We start from the raw sequence: 12,470 nt of genomic DNA, 5'->3' as shown, positions 1-12,470 counted from the left end.
CTCTCTCTCTCTCTCTCTCTCTCTCTCTCTCTCTCTCTCTCTCTCTCTCTCTCTCTCTCTGTGTGTGTGTGTGTATGTGTGTGTGTGTGTAGAGGTGGTCCTCTGTTCTAACCTAGCTGTGTGGTTCTGCCTTCTTTTGATGGTCTATGAGACAACTGAGACTAAGATTTAATTATAGATTCTTCTTCAACAAAAATGTATCACATCTATGTCTGTCTGTCTATCTATCTATCTATCTATCTATCTATCTATCTATCTATCTATCTAAGAGAGAGGATGTCAGAGAGTGTTTTGTCTAGGTGTACATGTGCCATAGTGCATGTTGTACATGTGTATAGGTCAGAAGACAACTTGTAGGAACTGGTTCTCTCTACCATGTGAGGCTCTGGGGATCAAACTCAGGTTGTCAGGTTTGACGACAAGTGCCTTTACCCATTGAGCCATCTCAGTAGCTCTGCAGATTCTATTTGAGAGATCATCTTCCCCTGGAAACCTCAGTTAGAAGGGGAATAGCATAAGCTTGCTGTGGAGACCATGGGGTAAAGGACTCTTTGTTCTGGGAGCTGTGGCTTTGAGGGGCAATCAGACTACTAGGAATGGCCTCCCAGAGGGAAGTCTCAGAGTCTATATTAACCAAGCAAGGCATCCTGAAGAGGCCACCAGTGAGTTTGGGGATGGAGTGAAGTGTCTGAGGAGTTCTGGACAAAGCTTACTCTGGGCTTTCCCAAGGGTGGCAGGCAGCCCCTTCTGGACAACTCCACCAGTCCTTTGCTGAAGCTTTACTTCCACCTTCCCAAGCAGTCCCAAGGAACTATATCGAAACTCTTGGGGCTCTGGATCCCTCCATCTTTGGGGTCAGCGGATAGGGCAGTGTGTACAAGGGAGAATGTCATTTGTCCACAACTCTGAGGAATGTTCCCCTGACCTCCCCCCTTCCCAGTGGAGCCAGTCTTTGGAGCGTTCACACTTTTCCACCTTCTTCCTGGCTCTCCCAGCTCTTCCTCAGGCTCTCTGACATAACTCTGTTGGCAGGGCTGTCTTCCCCGGGCACCTAGCAAAGATGCTGGGATACAAGGATCCAAGCACTTTGATAGGATACTGGGGAGCTGTCAGCTGAAAAACCAAGGGTCTGAAGAATGGAGGACAGGGGACCGTTAGGATGTGGCGTGGTGGCAGAGTGCTTGAGTGTTTAATGTGATGGAGGGTGGCCCTGAGTTTAATATCCAGGACCACTAAAGAACAAACAACCAAAAATACTAGAGAGATGGTTCAATGGTTAAGAGCACTGATTGCTCTTCTAGAGGTTCTGAGTTCAATTCTTGGCAACCACATGATGGCTCACAACCATCTGTAATGGGATCTGATATCCTTTTCTGGCATGAAAGCATACATGCAGCTAGAGCACTCACATACATAAAGTAAATAAATAAATCTTAAAAAAAAAAGAATGAAGGTAAACTGGGCAGGGTTGGGTGGGAGCTGATTGCTGCTGGTACCACTTGCCCCAAGAACCATGTCCCAAAAGCCCCGTAGCAACCCTGTGGACGGTAACATTTTCCAGACATACATGTGTAGTGAGTGCATAGCTGGGATCCTCATTCCTACTCTCTGACTGGGGAAGCAGGCTCACTAGCAGACTCCAATTCTCTTCCTCTGCTCTCTGCTAGATCTCCTGTTTGCCAACCGCTCTGCTGTCTTTCTGGGCCCACGGGGCTCCCTAGACCTCCAAGTCATGTACCTGGATGAGTATCGGGATCGACTCTTTCTGGGAGGCCGAGATGCCCTTTACTCGCTGAGACTGGATCAGGCATGGCCAGATCCCCGAGAGGTGAGCTGCACTAATAGGGGTCAAAGTGGGTGCTTCCAGGTGAAGGCCAGATAGAGAAACTGAGATCATGAGATTAAGGGCATTGAGATTGTTTGCTGGCTGTGTTTCAGGTCTTGTGGCCGCCACAGCCAGGACAGAAGGTGGAATGTGTCCGGAAGGGAAAAGATCCTTTGGTGAGTACTGTTGGAAAGAGCCACTCTCCAGCCCATTCTACCGGGGTTCTCAGAATGGCTTGCAGCCACTACCCTGGTGCCTCTGCTGGGAGGACTTGAACCAGGTCCTAAGTGTTTCCGGACATCTGGAGAGAATGTGACCCTCACCATGTCCCCAGAGCTGATATGGAGCAGAGCTGAGCCTTAGAACCCAAGGAGACAGTGTGCCTCACCCTCGGACCCCTTTCTTTTCCTGCAGACGGAGTGTGCCAACTTCGTGCGGGTCTTACAACCCCGTAACCGAACCCATCTGCTGGCCTGCGGCACGGGAGCCTTCCAGCCCATCTGCACCTTCATCACAGTGGGGCATCGAGGGGAGGTGAGCCTGGGCCTGGCCCCTGAGAAGTTGGGAAGCTGTGACATTTCCTCCCCGCTGTCTGAATGTTTCCCATTGAACCAGGGTAGGGCAGAGGGGGCAGGGGCCTGAAAGACGCCTTTGTGCTGGGGTGCTGACCCCATCAGAGAGGCAATGGATAAGGATCTCTTCCCTCACCCCCAACCCTATGCTCCAGTTGCACGCAGAGATCACTGTCTGCTTGAGGCTCTGCTTCTTTCCCAGGTGACTATGTCCTGTGTCCCTTTCCTTCCTCTATGTAGCATGTGCTCCACTTGGATCCTAGCAGCGTGGAAAATGGAAGGGGGCGTTGCCCACATGAGCCAAACCGTCCCTTCGCCAGCACCTTTGTAGGTGGGTGATACCAAGCCAGAGCAAGCCAGGAGGGTGGGAGTTGGCGCATAGCACTGGGAAGAGATGGGGTTTGTTGCTTGGCCTGGCCCTCTCTCCTGACTCTGGTCCTCTCTAGGTGGGGAGCTGTACACAGGCCTCACTGCTGATTTCCTGGGACGTGAAGCCATGATTTTCCGGAGTGGGGGTCCCCGACCAGCCCTCCGTTCTGACTCTGACCAGAGCCTCCTACATGGTGAGGCCCCCTGAGGGCAAGGCTGCTTGGGACCCATCCCTCTAACGGGGAAGAGAGAAGATAGATGAAATGTGGCCCAAGATGAACAGGCCACACCTCCAGTTCCTGGGGTGGGTGGGGAGCCATGTGGCTTCCCTGTCACATCATTACCGTGTCACCCTCTCAGACCCCCGGTTTGTGATGGCTGCTCGGATCCCAGATAACTCTGACCGGGACGATGACAAGGTGTACTTCTTCTTCTCTGAGACTGTCCCATCACCTGATGGTGGCCCAGGTCATGTCACCATCAGCCGTGTGGGCCGCGTCTGTGTGGTAAGAGCCATGGCGAGGTTCGAGACCCCTGTTGTGACCTCTTTCCTAGACTGTCCCTCCATAGTAGAGAAACCGAGGCAAGGATACAGTGCTGACATACATCCCTCTATCTGTGGTTGATGGTAGAGGAACAAGAGGTAGGGCCCATACTCACAGGGCAAAAAGCTGACTCTACCCTCCATTCCCCAGAATGACGCTGGTGGCCAGCGAGTGCTGGTGAACAAATGGAGCACCTTCCTCAAGGCCAGGCTGGTATGCTCTGTGCCTGGCCCGGGTGGGGCAGAGACTCACTTTGACCAGCTGGGTAAGGGAATGGCCAACCAGGCCTAGGTTCTGGGAGTGGGGAGAGCTCGGAGCTGGTAAGTCAGTTCATTGGCAGTAGCTATAACGCTTATGCCTCTTTCTGTGTCCCAGAGGATGTGTTCCTGCTGTGGCCCAAGGCAGGGAAGAACCTCGAGGTGTATGCACTGTTCAGCACCGTCAGGTGGGCACACATGCGCCCCTGTACCCCACTACCCCTGGTCTCTGTACCAGGCTGGTTTTTCTATTAAGCCCCTGCCCTCATTCCACTGACCTTCGATGGTCTTTCTCCTTGATTTGGTGACTATTTTCTGATCTTCATCTCTGTTTTGTCTCTGCCTTTGTGTCTTGTGTCCCAGTCTTTGTTTTCAGCAGCCACTGTCATCTTCTTTATCACTTATAAAGTCAGCTTGGGTCCCCCTTCTCCCAACCCACCTTGGCCTGGCCTCACTGTCTCTGTTTGCCTTTGGCAGTGCTGTGTTCCAGGGCTTTGCTGTCTGTGTGTACCACATGGTAGACATCTGGGAGGTCTTCAATGGGCCCTTTGCCCACCGAGATGGTCCTCAGCATCAGTGGGGACCCTATGGGGGCAAGGTGCCCTTCCCCCGCCCTGGTGTGGTAAGTAGCTTCTTAGGGTCAGGCAATAGAGGCCTAAGTAGCAGAAGGACTTCTGCATAGAAAGCCTCCAGTTTACATGCAGCCTACTTGGCAGTAGTGGACTGGGCCTCTGGAGGGTTTGGGAGGAGAGTCTCTGCTGTGTGCATGACCCCCTAGAGTTGGAAAGAGGCTGGGTAGCGCCGTCCTAGGGACTTCAAATGTTCCCTCTGCTGCTGCTTGCAGTGTCCTAGCAAGATGACTGCACAGCCAGGCCGACCCTTTGGCAGCACCAAGGACTACCCAGATGAGGTGCTGCAGTTTGTCCGAGACCACCCACTCATGTTCCAGCCTGTGAGGCCTCGGCGTGGCCGCCCTGTCCTGGTCAAAACTCACTTGGCTCAGCAATTGCGCCAGATTGTGGTAGACCGAGTGGAGGCTGAGGATGGGACCTACGATGTCATCTTCCTAGGGACTGGTAAGAAGGCTGAACAGAGGTAGCCAGGTTTGTGTGTGTGTGTGTGTGGGGGGGTGTAGCTTCTTGTCTCATTAACCTTTGTTCCCCAGATTCAGGTTCTGTGCTCAAAGTCATTGCCCTTCAGGGTAGTGGCTTGACTGAACCCGAAGAGGTTGTTCTGGAGGAGCTCCAGGTGTTTAAGGTAAGCAGGGGTTAATGAAAGGCTCCACCTCCCACCCCTGGGCTTGGGGTAGGCTCCAGGAGAGTGAACCTAGAGGAGAGGCTCAAAATATGGCACACACTGCTGAAGTGGCTGGAGATGCTACAGAATTACTGGGAGAGCTGGAGGCTCTCAGGCTATGGACTCAAGATGCCTGCTACTCTCTGGGGACGTTTGACAAAGCCTTGTGAGGCTCAAGTTGCAGTGACAAAGTAGCTAAGACTCCAAGTCCCCCTCCCACACATACATGTAACTGGACAGGGATTGTCTGTGTTTGGGGGCTATTTTGCCTCTGGACATGAGATTAATGACTTTGGACAGCTGGCTCATGGCTGGGGAACATTGTGGAAGGAGACAATAGAACTCTGTGCCAAGCCTCCCTCTTGGAAGCCAGCCAGGATGAGGGTACCTTCCTGGATATCTGGGAAACACTCCCCTGCTCCCTGCCCCCCCCCCCTGTCTTTTTTGAGACAAGATCTTGCTATATATCCTTGGCTGGCTTGGTGTACACCATGTTAACTAAGCTGGATTCAAACTTATGGAAATCCACCTGCCTCTGCCTTCTGACTGCTGGGATTAAAGGCCTGCACGACCACACCCAGCATGTGTTTGTATTTTTGAGACCATGTCTTTCTCTGTAGCTTAGCTTAGTTTGAAACTTATTATAGAGAACAGGCTGGCGGTGAACTCCCTATCTGCCTGCCTCAGCGGCTCCAGAGCTGAGGGTACGGGTATCACCTTTCCCCAATCCTGTCCAGCCTTTGCTGCCAGGAGGCACAGTGATCAGGTGAGGGGCAACTGGCTCCCCCTCACCTCTGGGCTTGGGCAATGGTAAAAGCAGGGAAGCTAAGCAGAGCCTTCAGCCACCCATCCTAAGAACCCATTCCTTCTCTAGGTGCCAACACCCATCACTGAGATGGAGATCTCTGTCAAAAGGGTAAGGCCAGTCCCTGTATCCCCTCTCCTAAACTTGTTGTGGACTCCACTGGAGAGCTATTGCCTGTGTGTGTGTGTGCCTGTGTATGTGTGCCTCTGTGTTTGTGTGTGTGCCTGTGTGTGTGCCTGGGTGCCTGTGTGTGTGCCTGTGTGCCTGTATGTGTGTGTGTGCCTGTGTGCCTTTGTGTATGTATGTACCTGTGTGTGTGCCCGCGTGTGTCTCTCTGTGTGTGTGTGTGTGTGCGTGCCTGTGTGCGTGTGTAGGGCCAGAGGACCTCCTCAGGTGCTGCTCATCTGTTTTGAGACAGAATCATCATCATCGGCCTAGAGCTTGCCAATCAGGTTGGGATGGCTGGCCAGCAAGCCCTAAAGCCTGTGTCTCCACTTCCCCAGCCTGGAACTGCAAGTGAAACCTCAATATCCTGCTTTTTTCACATCTAGGTTCTGAAGACTGGGCTCGGGTCTTTTGTGCCGAAGCACTTGATTGAGCCATCATCCCTAGCCTCTGGGCATAAAACCCAACTTTAAAATATATTTTATTTATTTTGGTAAAGCCCTGCCAAGCCCAAGTTGCAGTGAGCAAGGCAACGAGTCTACAGGGCCCTAAAAGTTCTCGTGGCAAGCGGAAACTAGAGATCAGAAAGCAATTTGTAGGTGCTCAATCCTCTCCTCTTACCGTGTGGGACAGAGGGGAACAAACTCAGATTGTCAGGTTAGGCGGCCAGCACCATTTTCTGCTGAGCCATCTTACTGGTCTACAGCTCAGCTTTTGTACTGGGAGTACTGTAGACATGCAGCCCAATGGCCACATGCAGTTGAAGACAGCCATGCTTGTGGCCCAACACAAACTCATAAACTTATTTAAAACATGAGTTGTTTTTATTTTTTTCTAATTTGTTTTTGGTAGCTTGGTTGCTCATACATGAACTTTGCACATGACAGCTTCATATCACAGGGCCAAAAGGTTAGACATGCCTGCAAGGTACCACTCTAAAGCCAGAGGCCAGCCACAGAGTCCATTAGGCTAGAGGCAGAGGTTGGATGCAGAGAAGGCCTTTCTTACAGAAAAGACCCCCAGCTCCACCCCCACCTACTCACAGCCTAGCATGGGCTCTGGAATACATTCAGCATCTCTATCCTTGTGAATGATTTCAAGAAGTTCTGGAAGCCATCCTGAAACTGATGGGTCTCAGGAAAGCCTAGGGGTTGAGAGCCTGTTGGTGAAGCCCAGCTCACTGGGGCTCTGCTTGTGTTCCTTCCCCAGCAAACGCTGTATGTGGGCTCTCCACTGGGTGTGGCCCGGCTGCAGCTGCACCAGTGTGAGACTTATGGCAGTGCCTGTGCTGAGTGCTGCCTGGCCCGGGACCCATACTGTGCTTGGGATGGTACTTCCTGTGCCCGCTATCGCCCCAGCTCTGGCAAGCGAAGGTTCCGTCGGCAGGACATACGACATGGCAACCCTGTTGTGCAGTGTCTGGGCCAGGGCCAGAGCCAAAACAGTGAGTGGTGGGCCCTGGAATGTGGATCACCCTTTGAACTGGGCTCCATCCCTGGGAAGCATGGGCTTGGAAAAGTCCTGATGTAATAAAGTCCTCAGTTTCCCTATCTGTGCAGCTACATGGAGACTTAGGGTAGTGTCACCTAAGTCCTCATCACACAAGTGTCCTGTGGGAGTTTGTCTATGGCCCTCAGACATATGGGTCCCCTAGTTTCCTAGCTGACCTGACCTGGTCCTCTCTACAGAAGAAGCTTTGGGATTGGTGACCCGAGTCTTTGGCACAGAACACAACAGTACCTTCCTTGAGTGCCTGCCCAAGTCTCCTCAGGCTGCAGTGCGCTGGTTCTTACAAAGGCCAGGGGATAAGGGAACTGACCAGGTGAGTAAAGACCCTGCTTAGACATCCATTTCTCTCCCTGAATCCCAAATCCTAAGCTCTAGAAAGAGACTCTGGAATGAGTTAGCCAAGATCTTCCTGAGAAAAATGTGTATTATACCTTGGGGTACCTATGAGGAGCTGCCCCCATTTCTGCTTCTGCAAGTGACTAGGCTGCCTGTAGCTCCAGCCTCCCTAGTCTGTGAGGGGGTGCCTGAGGGTGAGGAGAGGGAATGGGGATTAAGTTGTTCTGGAAGTTCTCATGCTAACGCATGTGGCTCAGCTTTGAAGGGATCCCTTCTCTAGAGTTTCTTAATTCTTCTCTGCCTCAAGTCTGGTCCCTCCCTCCCAATCCTAGCCTTATGCTTCTTCTCTCAGAAGCAAGTTATCTGCTCAAGTCTTCTTTTCCTCCTTACTGGGAAGGTTTGTCAACCCCTAAGATGGCTTCAGTCTAGGGCTTGAGGCCAAGCATGGGCAGAGCAGAGGCTGGAACTGCTTTCCCATGGGGAGGGGGAAAAAGGAGGGGCTTGGTTACAGGAGGGGGTCTTCCTCCAGCTCAGGAGCCAGGGGAGGCAGGCCTGGGACCAGCTGTAGGGCTGAGCACTGAGGAGACTCCCTGGAGTAGGGAGAGCAGTAAGATGAGGTTACACAATGCTAACCACCCAAGCAGTTCACCCTCAGCGCTCGGATGCACAGACGGTTAGCAGAAGAGCTTGGGATCCGAGTCAGCTCTTGCCTCCCACACTCAAGTGGGCACTTAGCCCACCCCAGGCCTGGGCTGTGGGCCTCACACTGTGAGGGAGTGAGCAGAACAGACCAAGACAGGGAAGACCCAGCATGTGTGTGTGCCTCTGTGTCTGTGTGCCTGTGTGTGTAAATGTGTGTGTGTGTGTGTGTGTGTGTAGAGTTTTCTTTAGCTCAGAGTAAAACCTCATAGACACAAACCTAGCTCCTCAGCTCCCTGGGTACTTGTGCAGACTTCTCTGAAAGTCTTAGGGCTCTGACCTGGGGACACACAACCATTCAGTAAGCCTTCTTCGTAGGTCCTTGTCCTGCTCTGCAGAAAGGTGAGACCTTCTTGCCTGAAATTAGCGCTTGGTCTGTCTGAGATCTTGTCAAACGGTTAGGCCAACCTTGAGAGAGAGGGAATAGGCAAAGGGGGGAGGGAGGGCAGGGCTTGGACCCCAAGAATGGTAACCATGGAAAAGCAGAGTAAAGAAAATGAGGTGAATGTTCTCCCCCACTCTTCCTTGCTTAAGTCTCCTGTACCTCCCTACACCCCCTCCAGGTGAAGACAGATGAGCGAGTTGTGCAGACGGATCAGGGGCTGCTGTTCCGAAGGCTCAGCCGCCTTGATGCAGGAAACTACATTTGTACCACTCTGGAACATGGCTTCTCCCAGACTGTGGTTCGTTTTGCCCTGGAGGTGATTGCATCTGTGCAGTTGGACAGCCTGTTCCTTCGGGAGCCAAGGCTAGAGGAGCCCTCAGCCTGGGGAAGCCTGGCATCTGCCTCACCCAAGACTTGGTATAAGGACATCCTTCAGCTAACTGGTTTCGCCAACCTGCCGCGTGTGGATGAGTACTGTGAACGCGTGTGGTGCAGGGCTGTGGGGGAGCGCTCAGGCTCCTTCCGTGGAAAGGGAAAGCAGGGGAGGGACAAGAGCTGGGCGGGGCTAGAACTGGGCAAGAAGATGAAGAGCAGGGTGCTGGCTGAGCACAACCGGACACCCCGGGAGGTAGAAGCCACATAAGATGACTGAGGAGGGGATGGTCGGGCTGGGCTGGGGGACTCAACACTAGCTCTCTCCCACCCAGCTAGGAAAGAGGAGTCCAGGACATCTGATTACCTCTTAGAGGCAATCTCTACTACCTACAGGAAAGTCTAGGCTGGTGGGAGGGGCCTTGCACCTCAGCCTACCCCTGCCTTTCTCCGTGTTCTCAGTCCCAGGCTACAGCTGGCACCTCCAGACCACTTGTATTCCCAAGGGGCCTGCTATTTGTTCTCAGAGATGGTGTGGCTTCCGGAACACATTTCCGGTTGTGCCCAGAGGCAAGTTGGGTGGTTCTTTCCCAGCTTGACGAACAATGGCCATTCTGAGTGACCCTCCGAGGGGGTGTATGGGTGGCTCTGAGGGAGTATATTGGCAGTCCACCAGAAGAGGGGAAAGTAGAGTCCTAAGGTAGTACCTGATAAGAAACACTTGCCCCAACAAAGTTGTGAGAGAAGGTAGAGGCGCCGAGGAGGTGGGGTTGCACTGTTTATCTGTCTCCATGCCTTGGAATCTAGATGGCTCCCTACCTCAGCCCACTACCATCTCATACTCACAGAGGCAAGAACTGCTGGAACCTGGAGGCTGCCTGGGCCTGGCTCCCTTTTTAAACCAGGAAGAGTTGTCTCATAGTATGATACCCCTTTCCCAGGTCCCCAATTGTCAGGCCAGGCTTGCTGGGGTGCCCACACCTCACCATCACAGTCACTTCCTGAGGATCGGAGGAAGGTTCTGTGGACCAAAGAGAGGATGAAGGGAGCTGGAGGGGAAGCGTGGGCTACCTTTCTAAGGGTGAGAGGGGCAGGCTCAGGCCTGTGAGGTTAGCAGTGGACAGACACTCAGAACTGCAGCCAGTGGTCACGATCAGCATTCTGGACTTTGTCTAGACCCACAGAGAACTAGAAAGAGGTGGGTCTATAGGTCCATGAGCAGGTGTCCTCAAGAGTCAAAGTGACATCAGTTGGTTCAGGAGCCACAGGGCAGGCCAGATATTTCCAACCCTGGAGTCTCTATTGAGGGTGGTCATGATGGTTGGTTTATAAGACTCCCATGTTTACTGTGGTACTTGGGATTGAATCTAGGGGTCTCATGTGTGCTAGATAAATACCACTAAGTTAAAGCCCAGCATTCTCTCTATAGGAGATCACAAAGAAAGAAAGCTGGTATGGTAAATCCTGCTGCTGGGGGTGGGGGGTGGGGCTGAGTGACAAGGGCTTATCTGGTCTGGGTTTAGGGGAGGAGCTTTGTCATCAGCAGTTTCTGCAGCTGGGGAGCAGAGAGGGGGAGGAGGACAATTAAATGAAAAATTATTCCCAGCCTGAGGGTGAAGAAGTTAGTGACGCACAAGACGGACAAGAAGGCATGTCTGAGTTCCCTCCTTTGAAAAGGGGGAGGGGAGGGTGGACCCGGGGCGGGCGCCCGGGGGGGGAGATGAAAAAGCAAGAAAGAGCTTTTTGCGGCACCAAAGGTCAAACCCGAGGACCCTGGGTTTATTTCCTCTACCCTGCCCCGCCCCAGGCTGCTGAGTTCTAAGCTTGCACCCTTTGCTTATCTGGAAACAGAAGCCCTGAAGTCTACTTGCCCAAATCCAGATTCCTTCTGTTTGTGGGTGCGGTCCCTTGGGATACTGGTGGATAAAAGAAGAGGAGAAAGGAGTGGGTAAAAGCTGGAGAAGGGTTGGGGAGACAGAGGAGATGGAAGGGGTGGAGGAGACCCTGAGAAGACAGAAGGTGGCAACCTAGCCCCCAGTGGCATTTGGACTGAGTCTAGGTTTGGCAAGCTTTGGGCAGGGTCCTTTAGGGAAGTGGCCCTGGAAAACACAGGGAGAAGGAACTCAATATCCTAAACAGTGTATCCCTATACTTGGGAACATAGACAGCTCTTGCTGACTGCCACCTTCCCCATGGTACTGTACTACGAGCACCCTGAAAATGCCCATATGTGTGAATTGTATCTGTGTTAGTGTTTTGAAATGAGCCTTCTGGCTTCTTGGTCTTTCAGGCATACTCATTGAGATTGCTTTTGATATTTTTATTGTCATGTTGCCCTTGAGTTCTGATGAGAAAAGCAGAGCCTATAAAGAAAGGAATGAAGAACTATTTATATCACGTAATCATATCATGACTGTATCTGTGTACCTTTGTACTAAACTAATGGATACCAGCTACGAATGAGGAAGGAAGAGTGCTGTGTGTTCCCGGAAATGTTCAGCCTGTATGGCACTTTCTTCTAGCAGACAGGGAGATGTGTGGCAACGGAAGGGGTCTGAGGGTTTTGCCTGTAAAGCAAAGATTGCTCAATACACAAGGAAAATCCTGTCCTGAAGGTTTATAAAGCTGACCTTCTTGGAACTTCCGAAGGATTTTGAGGAGGCAGGGGAAGCTGGCAAAGGGCAGACAGGCACGTAGGCAGCTCTGCTGCTTTTACACAACACTCGACATTTGTAACAGTGCCTCTTAGCCTGCTGCTGCCTTCTTCCCAAGCCATGTACTAATACATATTAAGCCCACTAAAATCATGCCCAGGCCAGGCTAGGCTACAGCTTCTGGGGAGGAGGGAAAGCCTTGGGAGTGAGCTCCGGAGCATGCTCAGAAGGCCTTCTGACCATGATCCCCACTGCTCCAGTGACATCCTGCCCAAAGTATAGACTACAATGATACTAGGTGAAAATGGAAAAAAATTATAGGAACATTTCAAAGATTGATGGACGGCAGCCTACCTCCCCTGGAAGCTAGCCTGGGGCATCTAGCTTGCCTAAATCCCTTGGGAGATTAACAAAACAGGCCGGGCCACTGCTCTTATCTTGTAAATTGGCCCCTCCACAAACACCTAGGCTTGACTGAACCTGAAGCTCCATTGCCCCAGCCCAAGCCACCATTGCCACCATTGTACCTGGCAGTGGCCCAGCGAAGAGTACAGGTATGGCCCTCACAGCCTCTGCTCCCAAAGTCTCCCCCACCTTCCCTTCCCTCACACTTGTCAGCTCAAGCCCAACTTCTGGCCTCAGTAATTTCACCTTCTCTCTATCTTTGTCCCGCAGCCTTTT

The 12,470-nt window shown here is 52.3% G+C and overlaps 1 protein-coding gene across 1 annotated transcript in view; it reads left to right on the top strand.

The window, feature by feature from the left end:
• Sema3g (semaphorin 3G) overlaps positions 1–10,796 on the top strand; it is an 11,496-nt gene extending 700 nt beyond the window's left edge. The window contains exons 2-16 of the mRNA XM_028787534.1: positions 1,668–1,828; positions 1,939–2,001; positions 2,240–2,359; positions 2,638–2,728; positions 2,844–2,960; positions 3,127–3,272; positions 3,462–3,576; positions 3,687–3,756; positions 4,046–4,190; positions 4,413–4,644; positions 4,734–4,825; positions 5,739–5,780; positions 7,044–7,278; positions 7,523–7,656; positions 8,942–10,796. Of these exons, the coding sequence (XP_028643367.1) occupies positions 1,668–1,828; positions 1,939–2,001; positions 2,240–2,359; positions 2,638–2,728; positions 2,844–2,960; positions 3,127–3,272; positions 3,462–3,576; positions 3,687–3,756; positions 4,046–4,190; positions 4,413–4,644; positions 4,734–4,825; positions 5,739–5,780; positions 7,044–7,278; positions 7,523–7,656; positions 8,942–9,406 (2,228 nt within the window). The 3' untranslated portion in view covers positions 9,407–10,796. The remainder of the gene's footprint in view (positions 1–1,667; positions 1,829–1,938; positions 2,002–2,239; positions 2,360–2,637; positions 2,729–2,843; positions 2,961–3,126; positions 3,273–3,461; positions 3,577–3,686; positions 3,757–4,045; positions 4,191–4,412; positions 4,645–4,733; positions 4,826–5,738; positions 5,781–7,043; positions 7,279–7,522; positions 7,657–8,941) is intronic.
• The last annotated feature ends 1,674 nt before the right edge of the window (positions 10,797–12,470 follow it).

Source organism: Grammomys surdaster, unplaced genomic scaffold (genome assembly GCF_004785775.1).
Source record: "Grammomys surdaster isolate TR1022 unplaced genomic scaffold, NIH_TR_1.0 125669, whole genome shotgun sequence".
NCBI lineage: Eukaryota > Metazoa > Chordata > Mammalia > Rodentia > Muridae > Grammomys > Grammomys surdaster.
This window is presented reverse-complemented; position numbering and strand designations above follow the sequence as displayed.